This window comes from Pan troglodytes, chromosome 21, assembly GCF_028858775.2.
Source record: "Pan troglodytes isolate AG18354 chromosome 21, NHGRI_mPanTro3-v2.0_pri, whole genome shotgun sequence".
Taxonomy (NCBI): Eukaryota; Metazoa; Chordata; class Mammalia; order Primates; family Hominidae; genus Pan; species Pan troglodytes.
Genome location: NC_072419.2, coordinates 8,428,360 through 8,447,397, shown reverse-complemented (window position 1 = coordinate 8,447,397; position 19,038 = coordinate 8,428,360). Strand labels below are relative to the sequence as shown.

Below are 19,038 nucleotides of genomic sequence, written 5' to 3'. Positions count from 1 at the left end.
CATGAGTGAGCATGGCCGGTTCTGGAAATGTACAGATGTCTAGGTTGGTTGAATCAACAGATGCGAGTGGGGACGCTGTGGGAGAGGAGTTTGGGTCAACTTGGGAAGACGTGGAGCAGCATATGCCCATGACTGGGCCTGCCCCTTCCGCTCAGCTCTGCCTGCCCCTATCAGAGCTGAATAATTGAATTAAGTACCAGCTCTTAAACAAGATGCAGCTGTTTAGCAGATGTTGCTTCCACCCCAGATGGAGGTGCATCTTGGCGACGGGCACAACATTTCCAAGGCGTCTAATTTGTGAGGCTGTGGAGAGGAAAGAACTTCAAGATGCTGGCATTATTATTTAATAACTATCATTAATTACACACTCCCTCCCTCCAGCACCACTGCATGTCAAACATTCCTGCTGGATTGGGACTGGGGGCACAGAGGCGGGCTGGCAGGTGGGCTTGGGGGTTGGACTTGCTGATTCTGATTCAGAAAAACAAAAGAAGAAAAGGGAATAAAGTCATCAATCCACAAAGCCTTCAAGAACTTTTATAATAATGGAAAATGACTTCTCTTGCATTTTTCATAAAATGAGTACAAATAATAACTGCTATTGATTGAACCCCCACTCAGAGCCAGGGGCTGTGCTGGGTGTGTCTTAGACATTGCCTCCAATTCCCTAATCCTCCCAACAGCCATGCATGGCCCTACCTCAGGGCCTTTGCCCTTGATGTCTCCTCCGACTGGGAAGGTTCTTCCTTCAGACACCCACATGGCTAACTCCCCTACATCTTTCAAAGCTCCACTTAAATGTCAGCACCCCAGAGAGGCCTTCCCTGACCACCACTCCCTGAAATAATGTCCTCCACATTCTTGACCTCCTTCCCTTGCTTTTTCTTTCATCACCTGATATACGTATATTTGTTAATTGTCTATTTCTCCCTTTTAGATTTTAAGCTCCCAAGGGCAAGGATTTTTGTTTCATTCACTGTGGCCTCCCCAGCACTCAAAACAATGCTTGACACAGGACAGAGTTCTTTTTTCTTTTTTGAGATGGAGTCTGGCTCACTTGCCCAGGCTGAAGTGCAGTGGCACGATCTTGGCTCACTATAACCTCTGTCTCCTGGGTTCAAGCGATTCTCCTGTCACAGCCTCTGGAATAGCTGGGATTACAAGTGCACGCCACCATGTCCAGCTATTTTTTTTTCTTTTTTGGGGGGGTATTTTTAGTAGAGATGTGATTTCATCATATTGGCCAGGCTGGTATCCAACTCCTGCCCTCAGTGACCCGCCTGCATCGGCCTCCTGAAGTGCTGGGATTACAGGCATGAGCCACCGTGCCTGGCCCAGAGTTCTATAAATATTTGTTCAATGGGTGGGTGATTCATCAGTGGGTCTCATTAAAAAATGTGCAGAAGAGTGTTAGGGAGATAAAATCTCTTTCCCAGGCATTACACAGCCAGCAAAGAGCAAGCTGAGATTTGAATTCAGCTCTGTCTAATTCTAAAGCTCTGCTCTTTTCATTAAGGACTTTGTTTTTCTTCTCCAAAGAACTTATTACCACTTACATATTATTATTATTATTATTTTTGAGACGAAGTCTTGCTCTGTTGCCCAGGCTGGAGTGCAGTGGCATGATCTCGGCTCACTGCAACCTCCGCCTCCCGGGTTCAAGTGATTATCATGCCTCAGCCTCCCGAGTAGCTGGGATTACAGGCATGTGCCACCACGCCCTTGTATTTTTAGTAGAGATGGGGTTTCACCATGTTGGTTAGGCTGGTCTCGAACTCCTGACCTCAGGTGATCCACCCCCCTCGGCCTCCCGAAGTGTCGGGATTATAGGCGTGAGCCACCACGCCCGGCCCACTTACTTATTATTTATCTATTCATGTGTTTAATGTCTGTCCTTCCCACTCCAATGGCAGCTCCACTGAGGGCAGAGTTCATCTGTTCTGTTCACAGCTGAATCCCCAGCCCCAAAACAGTACCTGGCACCCAGGAAATGCTTCATAAATATACGCTGAATGAAGGAAAGAAGGTCTGGGATATGGGAGGCTGGAGGTGTTCACAGCCTTGCTGGGTCTCTGACTGGGTGAGACGGTGGGGAGCTCCAAGATGTTTTCCACTTCCCCAACCCCTCCCACATACAGACTTCTTATTTACTCTTGGAAGCAATGCTGCAAGGGAAGTATTATCCAAACCATTTTACAGATGGGGAAATTGAGGCTCAATCAGAGAAATGATTTGCCTTTCTCAAGGTCACCCAGCTAGTAAGTGTCAGAGCTGGGATTTAAACCTAGGTCTCCAGAGTTCACTTGTCATGCAAAAGGGACCCTTAATGCTTGCTAGCTCTGCCCACCCAAAGGCAATAGCTAGAAGGTCCAGAAGGTCCAGTCACAATCTATGCATTTCCCCATCAAGGTCAGGGGTGTCAGGACCAATGTGAAACTCACGCTTAATTCACAACTCCCAGCTTTGTCCATTTAAATGAAAACTTTCATGTTATTTTAACCAAAATCCCCTGTCGACTTCAATGAAAGCTTTGAATCCATGAGGAAGGTCAGAAAGGGTTTTTTGGAGGTAGCACAGGCGCCCAGTGGAAATCATATTAGCATATTCATTATCATCAGGGCCCTTTGAATGTGTTTTTGAGCTGTTCCCTTCAAGTGACTGGAGACAATGGCTCCTTTCTGTTCACAAATTCCTGGGCTTGAAGTGGGCTGTGGCCAGCTCCTGTGTGCTTCTCTGCACTTTCCAAATGGTCACAGGGAACCCGTGTTGCATAAGGTAACAGGGAGGATGCCATCCACCAGGAGTGGTGGTGGTGAATGAGGCTCTTTGTCTGGGTTTGGAAGAAATATCTCCTCAAGTCACTTAGGCAGCTATGGTGGACCCCAAAGATGGGCTCAGGTAACAAAATATGTTGTTAAACTGTCTTCTAAGGAGGCTGGACCCTACTAACAGGAGATCCCTGAGTGTGGCAGAGTCAGGGCTGGGTCTGGGGTAACAAGGTAGTTGCTCAACTCTAGAAAGTGCCAGGATCACCCAGGGAGCATTTAGCAACCATCAGTGCCCAGCACCACCTCACCAGGCCATCTGGACCCAAATCTTGGCGAGTGGGGGAATAAACAGGCATCAAAGGTTTGTAAGTGTCCCCAGATGCAGACAGGCAGCTAGTAAGCAGAGCAGAATGGCTCTCTCCTCGAATCAGAGGGGAGGAGAAAAGAGAGGTTGTGGGTGGGGTATGGTGGGGAGGGAGGGCTACAGGAGATCCTCTGGGCATGTGTCGGGAAAAGAGAACTTCAGGGGAAAAACACTCTTTTTTTTTTCTCTCTCTCTCTCTAAAGAAAATTCTCAAACTACAGGAAGTGGAGAGAACAGTACAGTGACCCTACACGCTTGTTACCAGCCTCACCTGTCACCCACATGGAGTCCTTCCCATTCGTGGGGTTTCCAGGTATGTGCCTGTCCCAGGGAGGCCATGTGCCCCTGCTGCCCCAGAACCTTCCTTCTGTAAAGCCCACGCCGCTCCTCAGTGATTCTGACAGTAGATCCTTGGTGGGAACACAGAGCTCCAGCTCTCAGCCCGGGACAAGCTTTGACAGGAGAGCCAGCTACTGGGACACAAGTCCTTTTGTGTGAAGGGAAAAAAAAAATAGTTCTAATTAAAAAGAAATCCCCACCTATTTGGACTAATTCCTGCATGACTAGCTTCTCCTTAGTTCTCCTGTTTTCGGACAGGGCCTGAGGCCGATTTCCCCTGAATAGGATCAAAGAAGTGAGGGGACTAGCCTAGGGCCTGGAACACCCAGAGGGTGGCTGCCGGGGGTGTGAGAACTGGGTAGGGGTGCCTCCAGGAAGTCCTCTTATGTGTGCTTCTTTGTTCATTTGACGAGGATTTGCTGAGCACCTACTATGCATCAGACGTTGTGTTCTAGGCAAGGGGGATACACCTGATGGAAGAAGGTGCTTCCCTAGACGTAGCTAACATCCCAGTGTGGGACATGACAAGAAACAGTAAGTAAAATCTACCGCATGTCAATAGATGGTGTTAAATGCTACAGAGAAAGTTAAAGCAGGGAAGGAGACGGGGGAGGGACTGCTGGAGTGGGTGGTAATTTTTAATGAGGTACCCAGGGAAGGCATCTCTGCAGACCCACACAAGTGAGATAGGGAGCCGTGCTGGAGGGGCACCCCAGGCAGAGGGCACAGCAGATGCAAAGGCCCACGGGTGGGAGTTCTCCTTCCAGGAGCGGTGAGCACCTTGAGTGGTTGGAATAGAGGAAGGGCTGGGGAGAGCGCTGGGAGGTGAGGTCAGGGAGGCAGGTCTGTAGGGGAAACTGAGGAGGTCAGACTGTGTGACTTAGGAGGCCTTTGTTTTTCCTCTGAGTGAGAAGGGCAGTGATGGGTGGGTTTTGAGCAAGAGGACTGCAAGCTCCAGCCTAGGTTTTAACAGGACATCTCTGGCTGCTGAGTTCAGAACAAGTTGTAGAAGGCAGGCCAGAGGCAAGAGGAGGCTGTTGTGTCACCCCAGGTGACAGACGATAGTGGGTCAGACTAGGGTGATCATGGAGGGCATGGATACGTTTGGAAGGAAGAGCCAATAGAATTTGTGGACTGCAAGAATGTTGGAATATGACTCAGGACAGCCAGGGCTGACTCCAAGGTATTTGACCTAAGCAGCTCGAATTATAGAGTTGGCATTTCCTGATATGAAAATCCTGCAGAAGGGGTGGGTTTTGGAGGCACAATCAGGAGTTCCATTTTGGACAGGTGAGATTTGACATGCCTGTGTAACACAGGTGGAGCTGTGGAGTTAGTAGCTGGGCATGAGGCTGGAGTGCAGGGGAGACGCCTGGCCCGGAGTCACCCCAGATGGTGAGTGAGATCACTTAGGGTATGATTGTAGATGGTGAGACATGGACTAAGGTTCTGATATAACAGGAACTGGGCCAGGCCATGTCTTCTGGGCCTCGTCACCTGGGGTTGATGGAGGGATGTCCTGATCCTACCTCCCTCTCCATTCACCACTTCCAAATCTTAGCATTTACCCTAAAGATAAATGGGAGAGCTGAGCTAGCCTAATTTTGGTTGAAAAGAGCAGAGCCTCTCTCCTAACTTGAGCCATGGGGGTTGTTGTAAAGCTACATGCAGGGACTGGAAGGCAGGAATTTTGACCGCACATCACAGGATACAATTTAGCCACTGGAACATCATTCATGACCCAGTGCTCTGGGACTGAGTCAGTTCATAGTCATCTCAGGAGCAGACGTTTGTCAAATTTCTCCTCCCCCTTGTCTGTCTTGGAATTTTGGCTTACTCATTGCCCCTGTGCCTTCACATTTGTTTGAATTATGTCATCTTTTAGGGTCTTTCAGCTTGTAGGCATTATCCCAACTCTTTGTGGTCCAATTCAAACTGGCAGCCACCATCACTGCTGATGAGTTTAGTTAATTGGGCTCAGCCCTGCTGGGTGGAGCTTCTGTCCCAGGCTGTATCACAGGCTGCTCAGTCTATATTTTGGCAGTCTTTGGGTCAGGTGGCTCTTCCTGCCCCCACCAGGTGTTGTGGAAGTGTGGAGATATTGGGTACAGAATTCAAGGTCAATAATAGTAATGTCAACAGTAATAGTAACAGCATGGCTATTGATTAAGGAAGACTGCGTCAGACAGACTGGGTTCCGGTTCAAGCCCAGCTTCTACCACTTACTATGACCTTGGGCAGCTTGTTCAGCCTAACTGCATCCCCATCTCTACATCTACAAGTGGGAAATAATAATGTTAACTACATCTTAGCATTGTGGTGAGGAGCATATAAACTAATCAAGAAGACTCTTACGGCATATAATTTAATCAGGGCTCAAAAAATACCAGTCACTCTTACCATGACTATTGGTTGAACAGTTCTTCTGTGCTAAATGAGGTGCTTTAAAGGTGCACATTCTCATTTGATTCCTTATAAAATCCCAATGAGATAGGTTCTTTTTTCAGCCCCAACTTATAGCTGTGAAACTGGAGGCAGAAGTGATATGACTTATCCAAAGGTCCTTCAGCTAGTACGAGATGAAGCTGGGACACTCAAACACAGGTTTATCTGGTTTCAGAACCGGTGGTCTCACTGTGTCCCCCCAGCGGGGCATCTATATGTAAATGCTCACCCTGGGCCACTTCCTCTGCAAGACTGTGGGCAGGAGCCCCCCCAAGAAGGTGCAGGGCACTCCCTGATCCCCCACAACCCCACTCCCTACCCCAGATCTTTCTGCCTTCCAAAGAGATAATGCCTAGTCTTCTAAATACTACTCAGATCCAGTGGGATTGTGCCCCTCACCTGCTCTGGCCTGCAAAGGCCATTCCTATTCCTTGTCCTGTGTGGTCCTCAACATTTCCATTACTTAGCAAAGCAGGGATTATTTCCTCCCATTTGACAGACGCAGAAACTGGAATTCACCGAAAGGATGGAACCGTATTCTCCCCAGTCCTTACAAGGAGCATTTGGAGAAAGGCAAAACTGAACTTGAGGGGAACAGGGAGTCACTGCATGTCCTCGAACAGGGGTGAGGCAAAGGCAAGAAAGACTGAGGTCAGAACAGAGAAGCTTGGAGCTGGAGCAGAAAGGTGCCTCATTTAACTGGGCCTGTGCCCTGCTTAGCAATGTAGCCAGTTCTGCAAAGTCTCCTCCAGACTTGGAGTTCAGTTAGGGTGTAAAGGAAATAGAATGATATGAATTCCTGGTGCCAGTTTGATTTCATGAAATATGCCAGCATGGCCCTGGGGCTTGATGCAGTCTTCCCTACTGAAGGATCACAGCGGGAAAGGAGCATCTGCAGGCTCTTGGCTCACATTTGTCGCCTGTAACCTTCACACACCAGGCACAAGTCTTGCCCATGCTCCGGGGCTGTCATCCATAAACAGTCCCTGAGCTTCACATGTGTGGGTTTCACAGCACAGCTCTGGAATCTGACAGTCGAGGGTTTGAATCTCAGCCTTGCACCTACTCTCTGTGGCCCGGAGCAAGTCATTTAACCTCTCTGGGTTTCTGCTTCCTCGTCTGTGATCCTCACTCAGTGGGATACTGCAGAGATCAAGTGAGATATGTTCATTTAGTGCTTGGCACAGTGCCTGGTGTGTGGCAACCCCCATTACTGTTTCACACAACACAAAATAATTCGGACACTTGCTGTTGGCATAGGAATGATTAAAAGATATACGGTATAGGAACATAACAAATAATAAAAAAGGAAAGATTATTTTGATGACAGAGTGGATGATGTATTAGGAAGGAGAAGACTGGTATGGAAACATCTCTGCTAGGAACAGTGTTTGGCTGTTGGTAGCAAAAACAACAACAACAACAACAACAAAACACCTAACCATGGAATAGATTTTAGTTGGTCCTCAATACCCATGCTCCCCTTCTTCCTTAGTCAACAAAATCCCTAATTTTCATCAGAATACATGGCATGCCTCCTGCAATAAAGATTACAGTTTCCAGTTTCCCTTCCATATCCTAGGTATGCCCATGTAAGTTCTGGCCAATGGAAAATGTTGTGTGTGACTTCCAGAAAATGTCTTAAAAGGGAAGGTAAACACCTTCCTCCACCAGTCCTCCACACTTTCTGGAATTTGAGACATGATGACTACATCTCAAGCAGCTCGGACCATGTGATAAGTTAAAGATGGCTGTGGATTCTTTGATCCTCCTCCCTTTGAGAGGAGGAGTCAATTTCCCCTGTACTTAAATCTGGGCTGACCTGTGACTTCTTTGACCAATAGAGTATGGTGGAAATGATGTCACGCCCACTCCAGGCCTAACCTCTAGGAGGACTGGCAGTTTCCGCTATGGCCTCTGGGAGACATGAGCTGCCATGAAAAAGGTCAAACTACTCTGCTGGAGACACCCACCTGGAGAAGCCCTGGGATTCCATGGAGAGGCAGACGGACCCAGCCGAGCTCAGTGTTCCAGCCATCCCCACGAAAGCACCAGGAACCTGAGTGAAACCATCTCGATCCTCCAGCATAGCACAATCAGCAGCTGAAGATCACTGAGTGACTCTAGTCGGCGCTCCATGGATCACTGAAGGATCACCCAGCTGAGACCTGCGCAAATTTCTGACTCACAAAACTGTAGACAATACAATGGTTGTTGTTTGGGGGCAGTTTGTTATGCTGTAGCAATAAATAGCCAGAAGACACCAACAGGCAGAAGTTGTTTGCTGAAAATAATGCAAAAATTATATCAGCCCTTGCCCAGCTACCTCCGGATTTCTTGCTACATGAAAAAAAAAAAAAAAATCCCTATTTGTTTAAGCCTCGTTGACACCTTGGGCTATTGCTCAGTCCTCAGTTTTCCATTTGTTAAATGGAGCATTAGCTCCTGTCTTATTACTTCCCAAAGGTGCCTGAGAGGGTAGAGTAAGAATGAAGAAGAGAAGGCCTTTTTCATGTAATATAAACAGTGCTTATGTTCCCAAAGATCAGTGAGTGACATGCTCAAACAGTTACAATATATTTAATGTGGTCATAATGGGAGTGAACTTGTCATGAACCAATTGCAATGGATTTTGGAATCAGACACGTTAGGGCTTGAGGCTCTCAGCTCTGCTAGACAAACTTCTACCTTGACAAATAGGCCAGTCATTAAATCTCTCCAAGCCTTAGTTTCCTCATCAATAAAGTACAGACGATGTGCTTTCCCTCCATTGAGTCTGTGTGAGGATTAAATTAAATGAGATTCATCCATCTATTTGATAAATATTGAATATCTCCTACGGTCTAGGCCAAACACACTCTTGATATTGGTGGAGGCTGGTGTCCACTCACCCTTAAATCTAAATATTTAAAAATTATAAATCAGACCAATACCTTCTCTTAAATGTTCTGTCCTTCTCCTCAGTAAGTATAACTTCTCAGCAGCCCGAAAGGCCAGGATTGATTTGGATTTCTTAGATACTCGCACTGAAATGTGGCGGGGCTGGGGAGAGCCAGCCCCATTCCCTGGTCGCTCATTTCCCAGCCTATAAACTGCCACCTTCCCTTCTCATCCCCAGCTCCATCCTGTACCGTGCACACCTCACCTGCATGTGTGTAGACATCCCAGGCTGCAGGTCCAATCTCCATCCACACCCCATCCTCTGCAGTGCCCCTTGGCTACACCCTGGGCTTAGTGTTCTGCCTCCAGACAACAGACCAGGAAGAGGCCTGGCAGCAGGCTTGGGACTTTTAGGTAGGGAGCTCAGGAATCCTAGGAATCTGTAGTATTCTAGACAAGGAGCAAAGACTTGGATGGGTATATCCCCTTGGCACTGCAGACTCTCTAGCTTGTGGGGATGTATGCAGCTGGAGGCTGGCCAGGGCAGAGCCCTGCTTGCCTGGGTCCAAGGATGGGCTAGGCAGCCTGTGCTAGGTGCTGCAGGTACATGAGTAGATGAAGCAGATACCACCCCTGCTTCTCCTACTCAAAGGTGAAGACACATCCCTGAAGTCAGGGCCTCAGTCTTAGCCCTATCTATAAGATGAGGGCTTACCTGATCTGACATCAGGTAATGTTGGAGACTTGGTGTACGTCCTCAGGAATCTCCTAGAAGCCAGGAGGTCAGATGAGGAGGGGCAAGCTTAAGGCCTGAGCAATCAACTTCCTCCTTGAACCTAAGGCTGGCAAGGCAGGAAGGGCACCCACCCTCTAGTCCAACTCCATCCACGCAACTCCTTCAGTGGCCATAACAACACAACTTCCCATCACACCTAGAATAAAAGTCCAGCTCCTTGCCGAGACCTGCAAAGCCTGCTACCCCCAGCTGCTGACCATCTCCAGTCTCCTTACTACAGCTCACTGAGTTCCATCCTTATGTTCATGAAACCCCACATCTACTCTCCCACCTCAAGGCCTTTGCCCTTGCTGTTTTCTCTGCTGGACACGCCCAGCTCTTTGCATGGCTAGTTCCTCTCATTGTGCAGGCCTCAGCTTACTCCCTTGCACAGAGATGTCCATTGACATCCTTTTAGGAGCAGCTCCTGTCTAGCCCCAGCTCTCTCTTGGGCGTGTCACCACTTTACGTCCTTCCTAGTACAGCCAAAACTGGTGTAATGGAGTGTGCAAAAGCTTCCACTTGGGGCTGGACTGGCTGGGTCGAAACCCAGGCTGGGCCCGATATTCTCAAGTGCCGAGCCTACCTACTGCGCACTTGAGGCTATTGTTCAACCTGGTTCCCCACATATGGTGCAACCTGTTTCTCCACATATTGTTCAACTTCCTATTTCCCTTCAATAGATTATTCAACCTGCATTTTCCTATCTGTACAAGGGAGTGAGGATTACATGACCTAATGTGCATATAGCATAGAGCAGAGCCTGGCACAAGCGCTGCATTGGTGTTTGCTACGATATTAACACTTGTTGCTATTTGAAATTATTTTGTCTGTATGCTTCTTGTTTATTTCCCTCTTCTCTCTGACAGGCAAACTCCCCACAACAGCCTCCTCAACGCTGCCTCCCACAGTGCTTGGACAAAATAATTACAGCAAGATGCGGGCACTGAGCTGACTCCTTATATAGGACATCCCAGTGCAGGTAGAGAAACTGAGGGACAGTTGGAGGTTCCTTGCCCTTGGTGATGCGGTGTGAAGGCCTGCAGGCACCAGCCCGGCCGCCTGCGCCGCTTCTCGCGGACCCCAACGGAGCTGCGCTTCTCGTGCCGCTCCTGCGGGTTTCCGCGGCGCCGGCGTTTTTGTTCCCGGCGCGTTTAAGTCGTTGAGGCCGAATCAAGCGAAGGCGGAAAAGCGGCGCGCAGCCCGCGTCAGCTGCAGTTCCGTCCCCCTGGTTCCCGGTGCGCTAACAAAGGCATTTGCATGAAAACAGGAACCCCGTTTGCAGAAAGGACTCGCTGGCGGGGTGCCTCGTGCGCTCCAGTGCCCTACCGCTGCGCCCCGCTCCCCAGGTGGGGAAGAAGCGGGGTGCGGGGACTGGCCCTAAACACGGCTCGGCCGGCGGGGACCGGCACGCTGCGGCCCGGGCGACCCCCTTCTCTGCCCCTTTCCCAGGCCGGCGGAAACGGCCGTCTCGGGCGTGGGCGCGCTTCTGCAGACTCCTCGGGACCTTTTACCCAGGCGTGCGGCCCGGGCGCCCGGGGCCTCGGGGAGCCGCGCCTGCGTGCGGAGCGGAAGGAGCGGCGTCAGTGGCTACTCCAGGTCTGGGGCGCACCTCCAGGCTCGCCCTGCACCGCTCGGCCTCGGTCTCTTCGCCTGTGCGACAGGGGCGCAAGCATGTCCCAACGCCTATCTGCAGGGGGAAGCGGGCTTCCCAGAGGCGTGCCGGCGCGTGGCTCGCAGAGGGGCTCAGGGAATATCTGCTCCGTCGGCCCTTTCCAGAGCTTTTCCTTAGCTGCTTCTCCTTTGAAATCCGCCTTTTTCCCAGCAGCCCTTGGAGGCAGGATAAATTAAGTGGTAAAAGCAGAGGATTAGGGACCGGGAACCCTGGATTCAAATCCTGCCCGCCGCTGACCGGCTTTGTAACCATGAGCAGGTTACTCCGCCTCTGGAGGCCTCAGCTTCCTCATCTGTAAAATGGGGCCTGACACAGTCCAGAAAGTGCTTAGTTCCGCAGTGTCACACATCAAGTGCTTAATTCATTCTTAAAATTATCACTTCCAGCTGTGGGACAGGCGCAGGGTAGAAAGGGGTTTTCTTAAGGTCACAGGCGGGGTCAAAGGCAAACCCTCCGGGTCTTCGCAAGTAAGACTTGCGAAGCAGCAAGTTCCCCAAAGGGTTTTATCCAGCCGGGTAGATGTGAGCGGCAAGGAGCGCCGGGGCATCTCCCCCTCTCTCCGCGAAGACGCACAAGCAATGGCTGGCGAACCTACTGCCTGGAATGGGGTTCTTGGGTCGAGACCTTTAAAAAAATAAAGAAGAGGAAGAAGAAAGAAAGAAAACAAACAAACATGCACACAAAAACGGAATGCCAGAGCCTCTGATCTAGGAGCCAGCTTGCTATTCAGGGCCGACCACCGTCTCGCCGCAATTCCTCCCCGGGAAGGAAGCCTGGCGCTGCCCTCCAGTGGCAGGCGAGGTAGTGTCGCCTGGGCGCAACTCACAAACAAGCGTTTACCAGAGAAACCAGCTTCGCTCTGCGCAGGTGGGGGCTGTGGGGGAGAGAGGAGAGAAAATAGGAATTGTTCCCTGACTGCTGTTTTTTTGGTCCCGGTGGATCTTGGGAGTCTTGGAAAGAGAATAATAAGGCTCTCTGAATTTGAAAGGCATAGGAGTTTTTACATTCTGGTTTTATTTATTTTTGAATAGATAACACATTTACACGATTCAAAAGATAAAAAAGAGGATAGCGTGAAAAGGAAGTCTCGCTTCCACTCTTGTTCCCCAGGCACCCAGTTCCCCTTCCTAGAGACAGCCATTGTTACATGTTTCTGTGTACCCACCCGGAGATAGTCCATGCAAATGCAAGTATTTTACAGGATCAATAGTAGCTTGCTCTGTATACTCTTCTGCCTCTTGCTGCTTTGCTTAAAAATGCATCATGGAGTTTGTTCCATGTTGATTCACATAGGGCTGCCTCATTCTTTTGGACAGCTGCATAATATTCCATTGTTTGGCTCTCCTGTAATTATTTGATCAGTGTTCTATTGATGAGCCTTGAGGCTGCTCCTAATCTTCTGTAATCACAGTGTGTTACAACAAATAACCACCTACATGCATTGTTATGCCTAGGTGCCAGTGAGGCACATAGCTATTGCGGTATAACAAACCACTCCAAAATTCAGTGGCTTTAAATAGAAAGCTTTTGGTATTGCTCATGTGGGTCAGCTGGGTAGCACTGCTGATCTGGGCCAAGCTCAGCTAACTTTGCATTTGCTCCTTGTGTCTGGGATCAGAAAGGGTGGGTCAGCTGGGGCCGGTTTATTTAGGATGGTCTAAATCACATGTCTGGTAGTTGACTGGCTATCAGCTAGGGTTAGAGGGGTGTTCAGGCTATGTGTCCGTCAACATCTGGTAACATGCAGTGCCTCCTGAGACTGTATAACTGGTGTGAATTTACATCCATTACATTCTGTTGGTGCAAACATGTCACAAGCCAGCCCAGATTCAAGAGGTGGGGAAATAGAAATCACTTCTCCCAGGGAGGAGCAGCAAAGTCACATTGCAGAGTATGATGCAAGGGCCCTGAAGTATTGTGGCCATTTAAAAATATATTTATAATGTTATAGTTAGCATTATGGTGATAACATTACCTTTGGATATAAACATTACCTTTGCCATTACCTGACAGACGTTACCTCAAGCCTCAAGGCTCATCAACAGAAGACTGATCAAATAATTAACAACAATAATAATTAACAACAACAATAATTTCAACAGAAGACTGATCAAATAATTAACTAGGCGATCAGGGTTGACATTAATTGATATTGATATTGATAGCATATTCTCTTGATATAACTTTTTGAGAATGACACTGTACCTCTGTGGTTTTCCTCCCCCAAACCAGTCTAATAATAACCCCAGTCTAATAATGAGAATAGCCTCACAGAATAGCCGCTATGCACAGCCTCCACTTAAGGGATGGGGAGTTAGGCTTCACTTCCTTGAGGGGGCAGTATGTAATAAGTTATTTGGAATTCTTCTGCTATTTGTTTATTCAGTCATTTATTCTATCCATGTGCACTCATGGATATTTATTTTGTACTTTTCATTATAATCCAATACTATGTTATTTATATTGTTGCTTAAATTGTTCCAGTTTTGGCGCCTGGGAGCTCTCTCTATTGGCTCCTGTTTCCCTTTGCCATAATTTTTTGTTATGTTTTTGAGCCCTTCCTTACTTTCTGGCACTAAAGCTGCTCCAGACTCATCTTGCATATTTTCTTCCCAGCCCTAGAATCAGCCGTTTCTCCAGGGAGCCCGGTTCCTTTCACTGGAGAATGTTCTTAGAAACAGATCTGGATGGTGGGTTTGCATGTTGCTATTGGGGACCCACTACCAGGGGGCAGAGCTAGGAAATACATGTATGTATCCTAGCCCGTGTATTCACGTAACTGTAATGATTCTGTATCTATCATTGGTATCTATATTAAGTTAAACATGAGCTCATGCTACCGTCTCTGACTCTAACACATTCATACAATTCATTCTATCCTTCTCCCTTTGCTTATCTATAACCTCCCACTTCAGCAGTGAAAAACCTGGCTCCTACCATCTGCCATCCATTTACTTAATTGTTCAATGTTAGTACACATGTACCGGGGTTTCAGAATTGTCAAGCCATACCCCTGTGAGACACAGCTCTACCAACTGGAGGGCAGTGCTTATGGACAGCTCTTTTCATCTTGAGTCTTCTTGTTTCCAGTCATTTCCAAAGTTGTTTAGGTCAGCACCTCTAGTCTCCATGCCCTTCAATGAGATCCCTCATACGTTTGTAATACAATTAGATTCTTTTATCATCATCTGCATTTTATCCTGTGATTCCCCATCCTCCTAGTAGATTTTTAAAAATTGGCATACATTAAGGTTTACTTTTTTTTTTTTTTGAAATGTAGTTTCCCTCTTGTTGCAAGATCGTGCAATGGCGCAATCTTGGCTCACCGGAACCTCCGCCTCCCGGGTTCAAGTGATTCTCCTCCTCAGCCACCCGAGTAGCTGGGATTGCAGGCATGCACCACCACACCCAGCTAATTTTGTATTTTTAGTAGAGATGGGGTTTCTCCATGTTGGTCAGGCTGCTCTCGAACTCCCGACCTCAGGTGATCCACTTGCCTCGGCCTCCCAAAGTGCTGGGATTACAGGTGTGAGCCACCGCGCCCGGCCAAGGTTTACTTTTTGTGCTGTAAAATTCTATGGTTTTGACAAATGCATAGTGACAAATGGATAGTGTAGGACCTCTTTATATGTTCTAGATATCAAGCCCTTAGCAGATATATCAATCACTACAGTACCACACAGAATAGTTTCATGGCTGTAAAATATCCACTGTGCTTCACTTAGCCACCTGTCTCCTTCTTCTTAGTCCTCTGGCAACCACTGATCTATTTCCCATCTCTATCATTTGCTTTTTTAAAGAAATCATATAAACGGAATTATCATATATATATATACGTATATGTATATATACACACACACACACACACACACACATATATATAAAACATTTGGAAACTGGCTTCTTTCATTTAGCAATATGCACTTAAGATTCATCCATATTGTTGTGTGAATTAACAGTTCCTTTTATCTCCGAATAATGTTCCATAGTATGACTGTTCCACTGTTTGTTTATCCATTCACCTATTAAAGGACATCTTAGTTGCATCTGGCTTTATTATGAATAAAGCTGCTATAAACATTGTGTGCAGGTTTTTGTGTAGACATAAGATTCCTTATCAGTTGAGTAAATACCTAGGGACATAATTTCTAGATTGTATGGTAAATCAATGTTTAACTTTATAAGAAACTGCCAAACTTCCAAACCGTACTTCCAAATTACCATTTTTCATTCCCACTAGCAATGAGTGACAGTTTCTGTTGCTCTGCATCTTCATCAGCACTGGTATTGCCAGTTGGTTGTAATTTAGCTATTTTTATAGGTGTGTAGTAGTTGTTTTAATTTCCATTTCTATAATGATGAATGATCATTTCTTCAAATACTTATTTGCCATTTGTATACATTCTTTGGTGAGATGTCTGTTCATATCTTGTGCCCATTTTTTAATGCAGATGTTTGCTTTCTTATTGTTGAGTTTTAGACATTGTTTGCATATTCTGGATATGATCTTTGGGATGGTTAATTTTATGTGTCAACTTCTCTGGGCTATCACAAGGGATGCCCAGATAGCTGGTAAAACTATTTCTTGGTGTGTCTGTGAGATTGTTTCCAGATGAGATTAGCATTTGAATCAGTACACTAGGTAAAGAACTTTGCCCTCAGCAATGTAGATGGACATTATCTAATCAATTGAGGGTCTGAATAGATCAGAAAGGCAGAGAGAGTGCAAATTCTCTCTTTCCTTGAGCTGAGCATCCTTCTTTTCTTCTTCGACATCAGAGATCTCCTGGTTCTTAGGTCTTCAAACTCTGGGTCCTATAATAGCTGGTACCCTCCCCTCAGGCCCCTGGCCTTTGGAATTAAAAGTTCTGATTCTCTGAGAAGCCCTGACTAATACAATCTTTCATTAGCTATGTGATTTGCAAATATTTACTCCCATCCTGTGTCTTATCTTTTCATCCTTTTTTTTTTCTTTTTAGTGACAGGGTCTTGTTCTGTCACCCAGGCTGGAATGCAGTGGCATAATCATCGCTCACTGTAGCCTCAAACTCTTGGGCTCAAACAATCCTCCTACCACAGTCTCCTGAATAGGTGGGACTACAGGTATTCTACAATGCCCAGCTAATTTTTTTTTAGAGGTGGGGTCTTGCTATGTTGTCCAGGCTGGTCTTGAACACCTGAATTCAAGCAATCCTTCCACCTCAGCCTCCAAAAGCACTGGGATGATAGGCGTGAGGCACCACAGTCAATGCCTGGCTGCTCTTTTCATCCTCTTAACAGGCCTTTTTTTTTTCTTAAGATGGAGCCTCACTCTGTCACCTAGGCAATGGAGGGCAATGGTGGGATCTCAGCTCACTGCAGCCTCCACCTCCCGGGTGCAAGTGATTCTCCTGCCTCATCCTCCTAAGTAGCTGGGTCTACAGGCACGTGCTACCACGCCCAGCTAATTTTTGTATTTTTTTAGTAGAGTTGGGGTTTCACCATGTTAGCCAGGCTGGTCTCGAACTCCTGACCTCAAGTGATTATGTGCATGACTCAGCCTCCCAAAGTGCTGGGATTGCAGGCCTAAACCACCACACCTGGCCAACAGTGCCTTTTATAGAGCTAAAGTTTAATAAAGTTCAACTGTCAATCTTTTAAAATTATGTTTTTGGTATTGTATCTAAAAACTTGTCACCACGCCCAAAGTCAAGTAGATTTCTCCTATGCTTTCTTCTAGCAGTTTTATTGTTTTGTGTTTTATGTTAAGTCTATGATCTATTTTGACTTCATATTAATTTTCATGTAAGCTGTAAGGCCTATGTTAAGGATTTTTTTCTTTGTCTATAAACATCTAACTGTTTCAGCATCTTTGTCAAAAATGAGTTGACTGTATTTGTATGGATAGCTTTCTGGGCCTTCCATTCTGTTCCATTGATCTATGTGTCTGTATTTTTGACCACACTGTCTTTGATTACTGTAGTTTTATAGTAAGTCTTAAAATCGGGCAGTGTGAGTCCTCCAACTTGGTTGTTTTTCACAATATTGTTGGCTGTTCTGTACTTTGCCATCCCATGTAAAAAAAAAAATTTTTTTTTTTTTTTTTTTTAAGACAGAGTCTCGCTCTGTTGCCCAGGCTGGAGTGTGGTGGCACGATCTCTGCTCACTTCAACCTCCACCTCCAGGCTTCAAATGATTCTCGTGAGTCAGCTTGCAAAGTAGCTGGAATTACAAGCGTGTACCACCATGCCTGGCTAATTTTTGGATATTTTTCATAGAGATGGGGTTTTGCCATGTTGGCCAGGCTATTTAGTTGTTTGAGTTTCTTATACGTTTTGAATATTAACCCCTTATGAGATGTATGGTTTATAAATGCAGGATGTTCTTCCATTCCATAGTTGTCTCTTCATTCTCTCCATGATTTAGATCTTTGATTTCTTTTGTTTTTGTTTTTTAGTTCTCTGCATACAGATGCTGTATATATTTTGTTTGATTTATATCTCAGTAGTTCATCTTGGGGGATGCTATTTCAAAAGGTATTTAGTTTATTAAATTTACAATTCTATTTGTTTATTACTGGCATATAAGAAGGTAATTGACTTTTGTATATTAATCTTGTGTCCTATGACCTTGCTAAATTCTCTTATTTGTTCCAGAAGTTTTTCTTTTGTTTGTTTGGTAGATATTTTGGGATTTTCTATGTAGACAACCACATCATACATGAATAAAGACAGTTTTGTTCCTTCCTTTTCAAACTGTATACTATTTATTTCATTTCCTAGCAGTACCTAGGACTTCCAGTATGATGGTGAAGAGAAATGATGTGGGAGGGCATCCTTATCTTTTTCTCAATTTTATTAGGAAAACATTCATTCATTTACATTAAATATGATGCTACATATTGGTTTCTTGTATATATCCTTATTAGGTTAAGAAATTTCCCTTATATTCTTAATATTTTTGGAGTTTTAAAATCTTGAATGAGCAATGCACTTTGTCAAATGCTTTTTGTGTATATATTGATGCGATCATATGCTTTTCTTAGTCTATTAATTTGATGTATTACACATTGATTGATTTATAAATATTGATCTGGCCTTCTCTTCCTGGAATGAACCTCATTTAATTGTGATATATTATTATCCTTCTTAAATATTGCTGGATTCAATTTGTTGATACTTTATTAAGGATTTTTACAGTTATGTTTATGAGAGATATTTGTAGCTCTTTTTTCTTTTAATGTCTTTATCTGATTTTGGCATTAGAGTAATTCTAACCTCATAAAATGAGTTGGGAAGTGTTCCTTTCTCTTTTGTCTTCTGGAAGATATTATATAAAATTGGTATTACTTCTTCCTTAAATGTTTGGCAGATTTCATCAATGAAATCGTATTGTTCTGTTATTTCCTTTTATAGATGGATTTTAACTACCAAATGAATTGGTTTAATAGGCATAGAACAATCTAAGTTATCTCTGGTTCTCCTTAAGTAAGTTTTGGTAGTTTGTGTCTTTCAAGGAATTGGCTAATTTGATCTAAATTATCAAATTTATGGGAATAGGGTTGTCCATAGTATCAACTCATCATCGTTTCAGTTTCTGTGGGATCAATGGTAATGACCCCTCTTTTTTTCTCAGTGTTAGTAATTTGTGTCTTCTCACTTGCTTTTCCTTCGTTAGCGTGGCTAGGGGCTTATCAATTTTATTAATATTTATAAAGAACTAGCTTTCGGCTTTTATTGATTTTCTCTATTGTTTTTCTGCTTTTAATATCACTGATTTCTGCTCTAATTTTTATTATTTTCTTTCTCCTATT

General features: G+C 45.6%; 1 protein-coding gene across 1 annotated transcript in view; it reads left to right on the top strand.

Moving 5' to 3' along the window:
* The window catches only part of SIRPG (signal regulatory protein gamma), a 166,818-nt gene that overhangs the window by 81,203 nt on the left and 66,577 nt on the right, over positions 1 to 19,038 (top strand). The window contains exon 9 of the mRNA XM_063803317.1: positions 3,336 to 3,445. Coding sequence (XP_063659387.1) covers positions 3,336 to 3,445 — 110 coding nt within the window. The remainder of the gene's footprint in view (positions 1 to 3,335; positions 3,446 to 19,038) is intronic.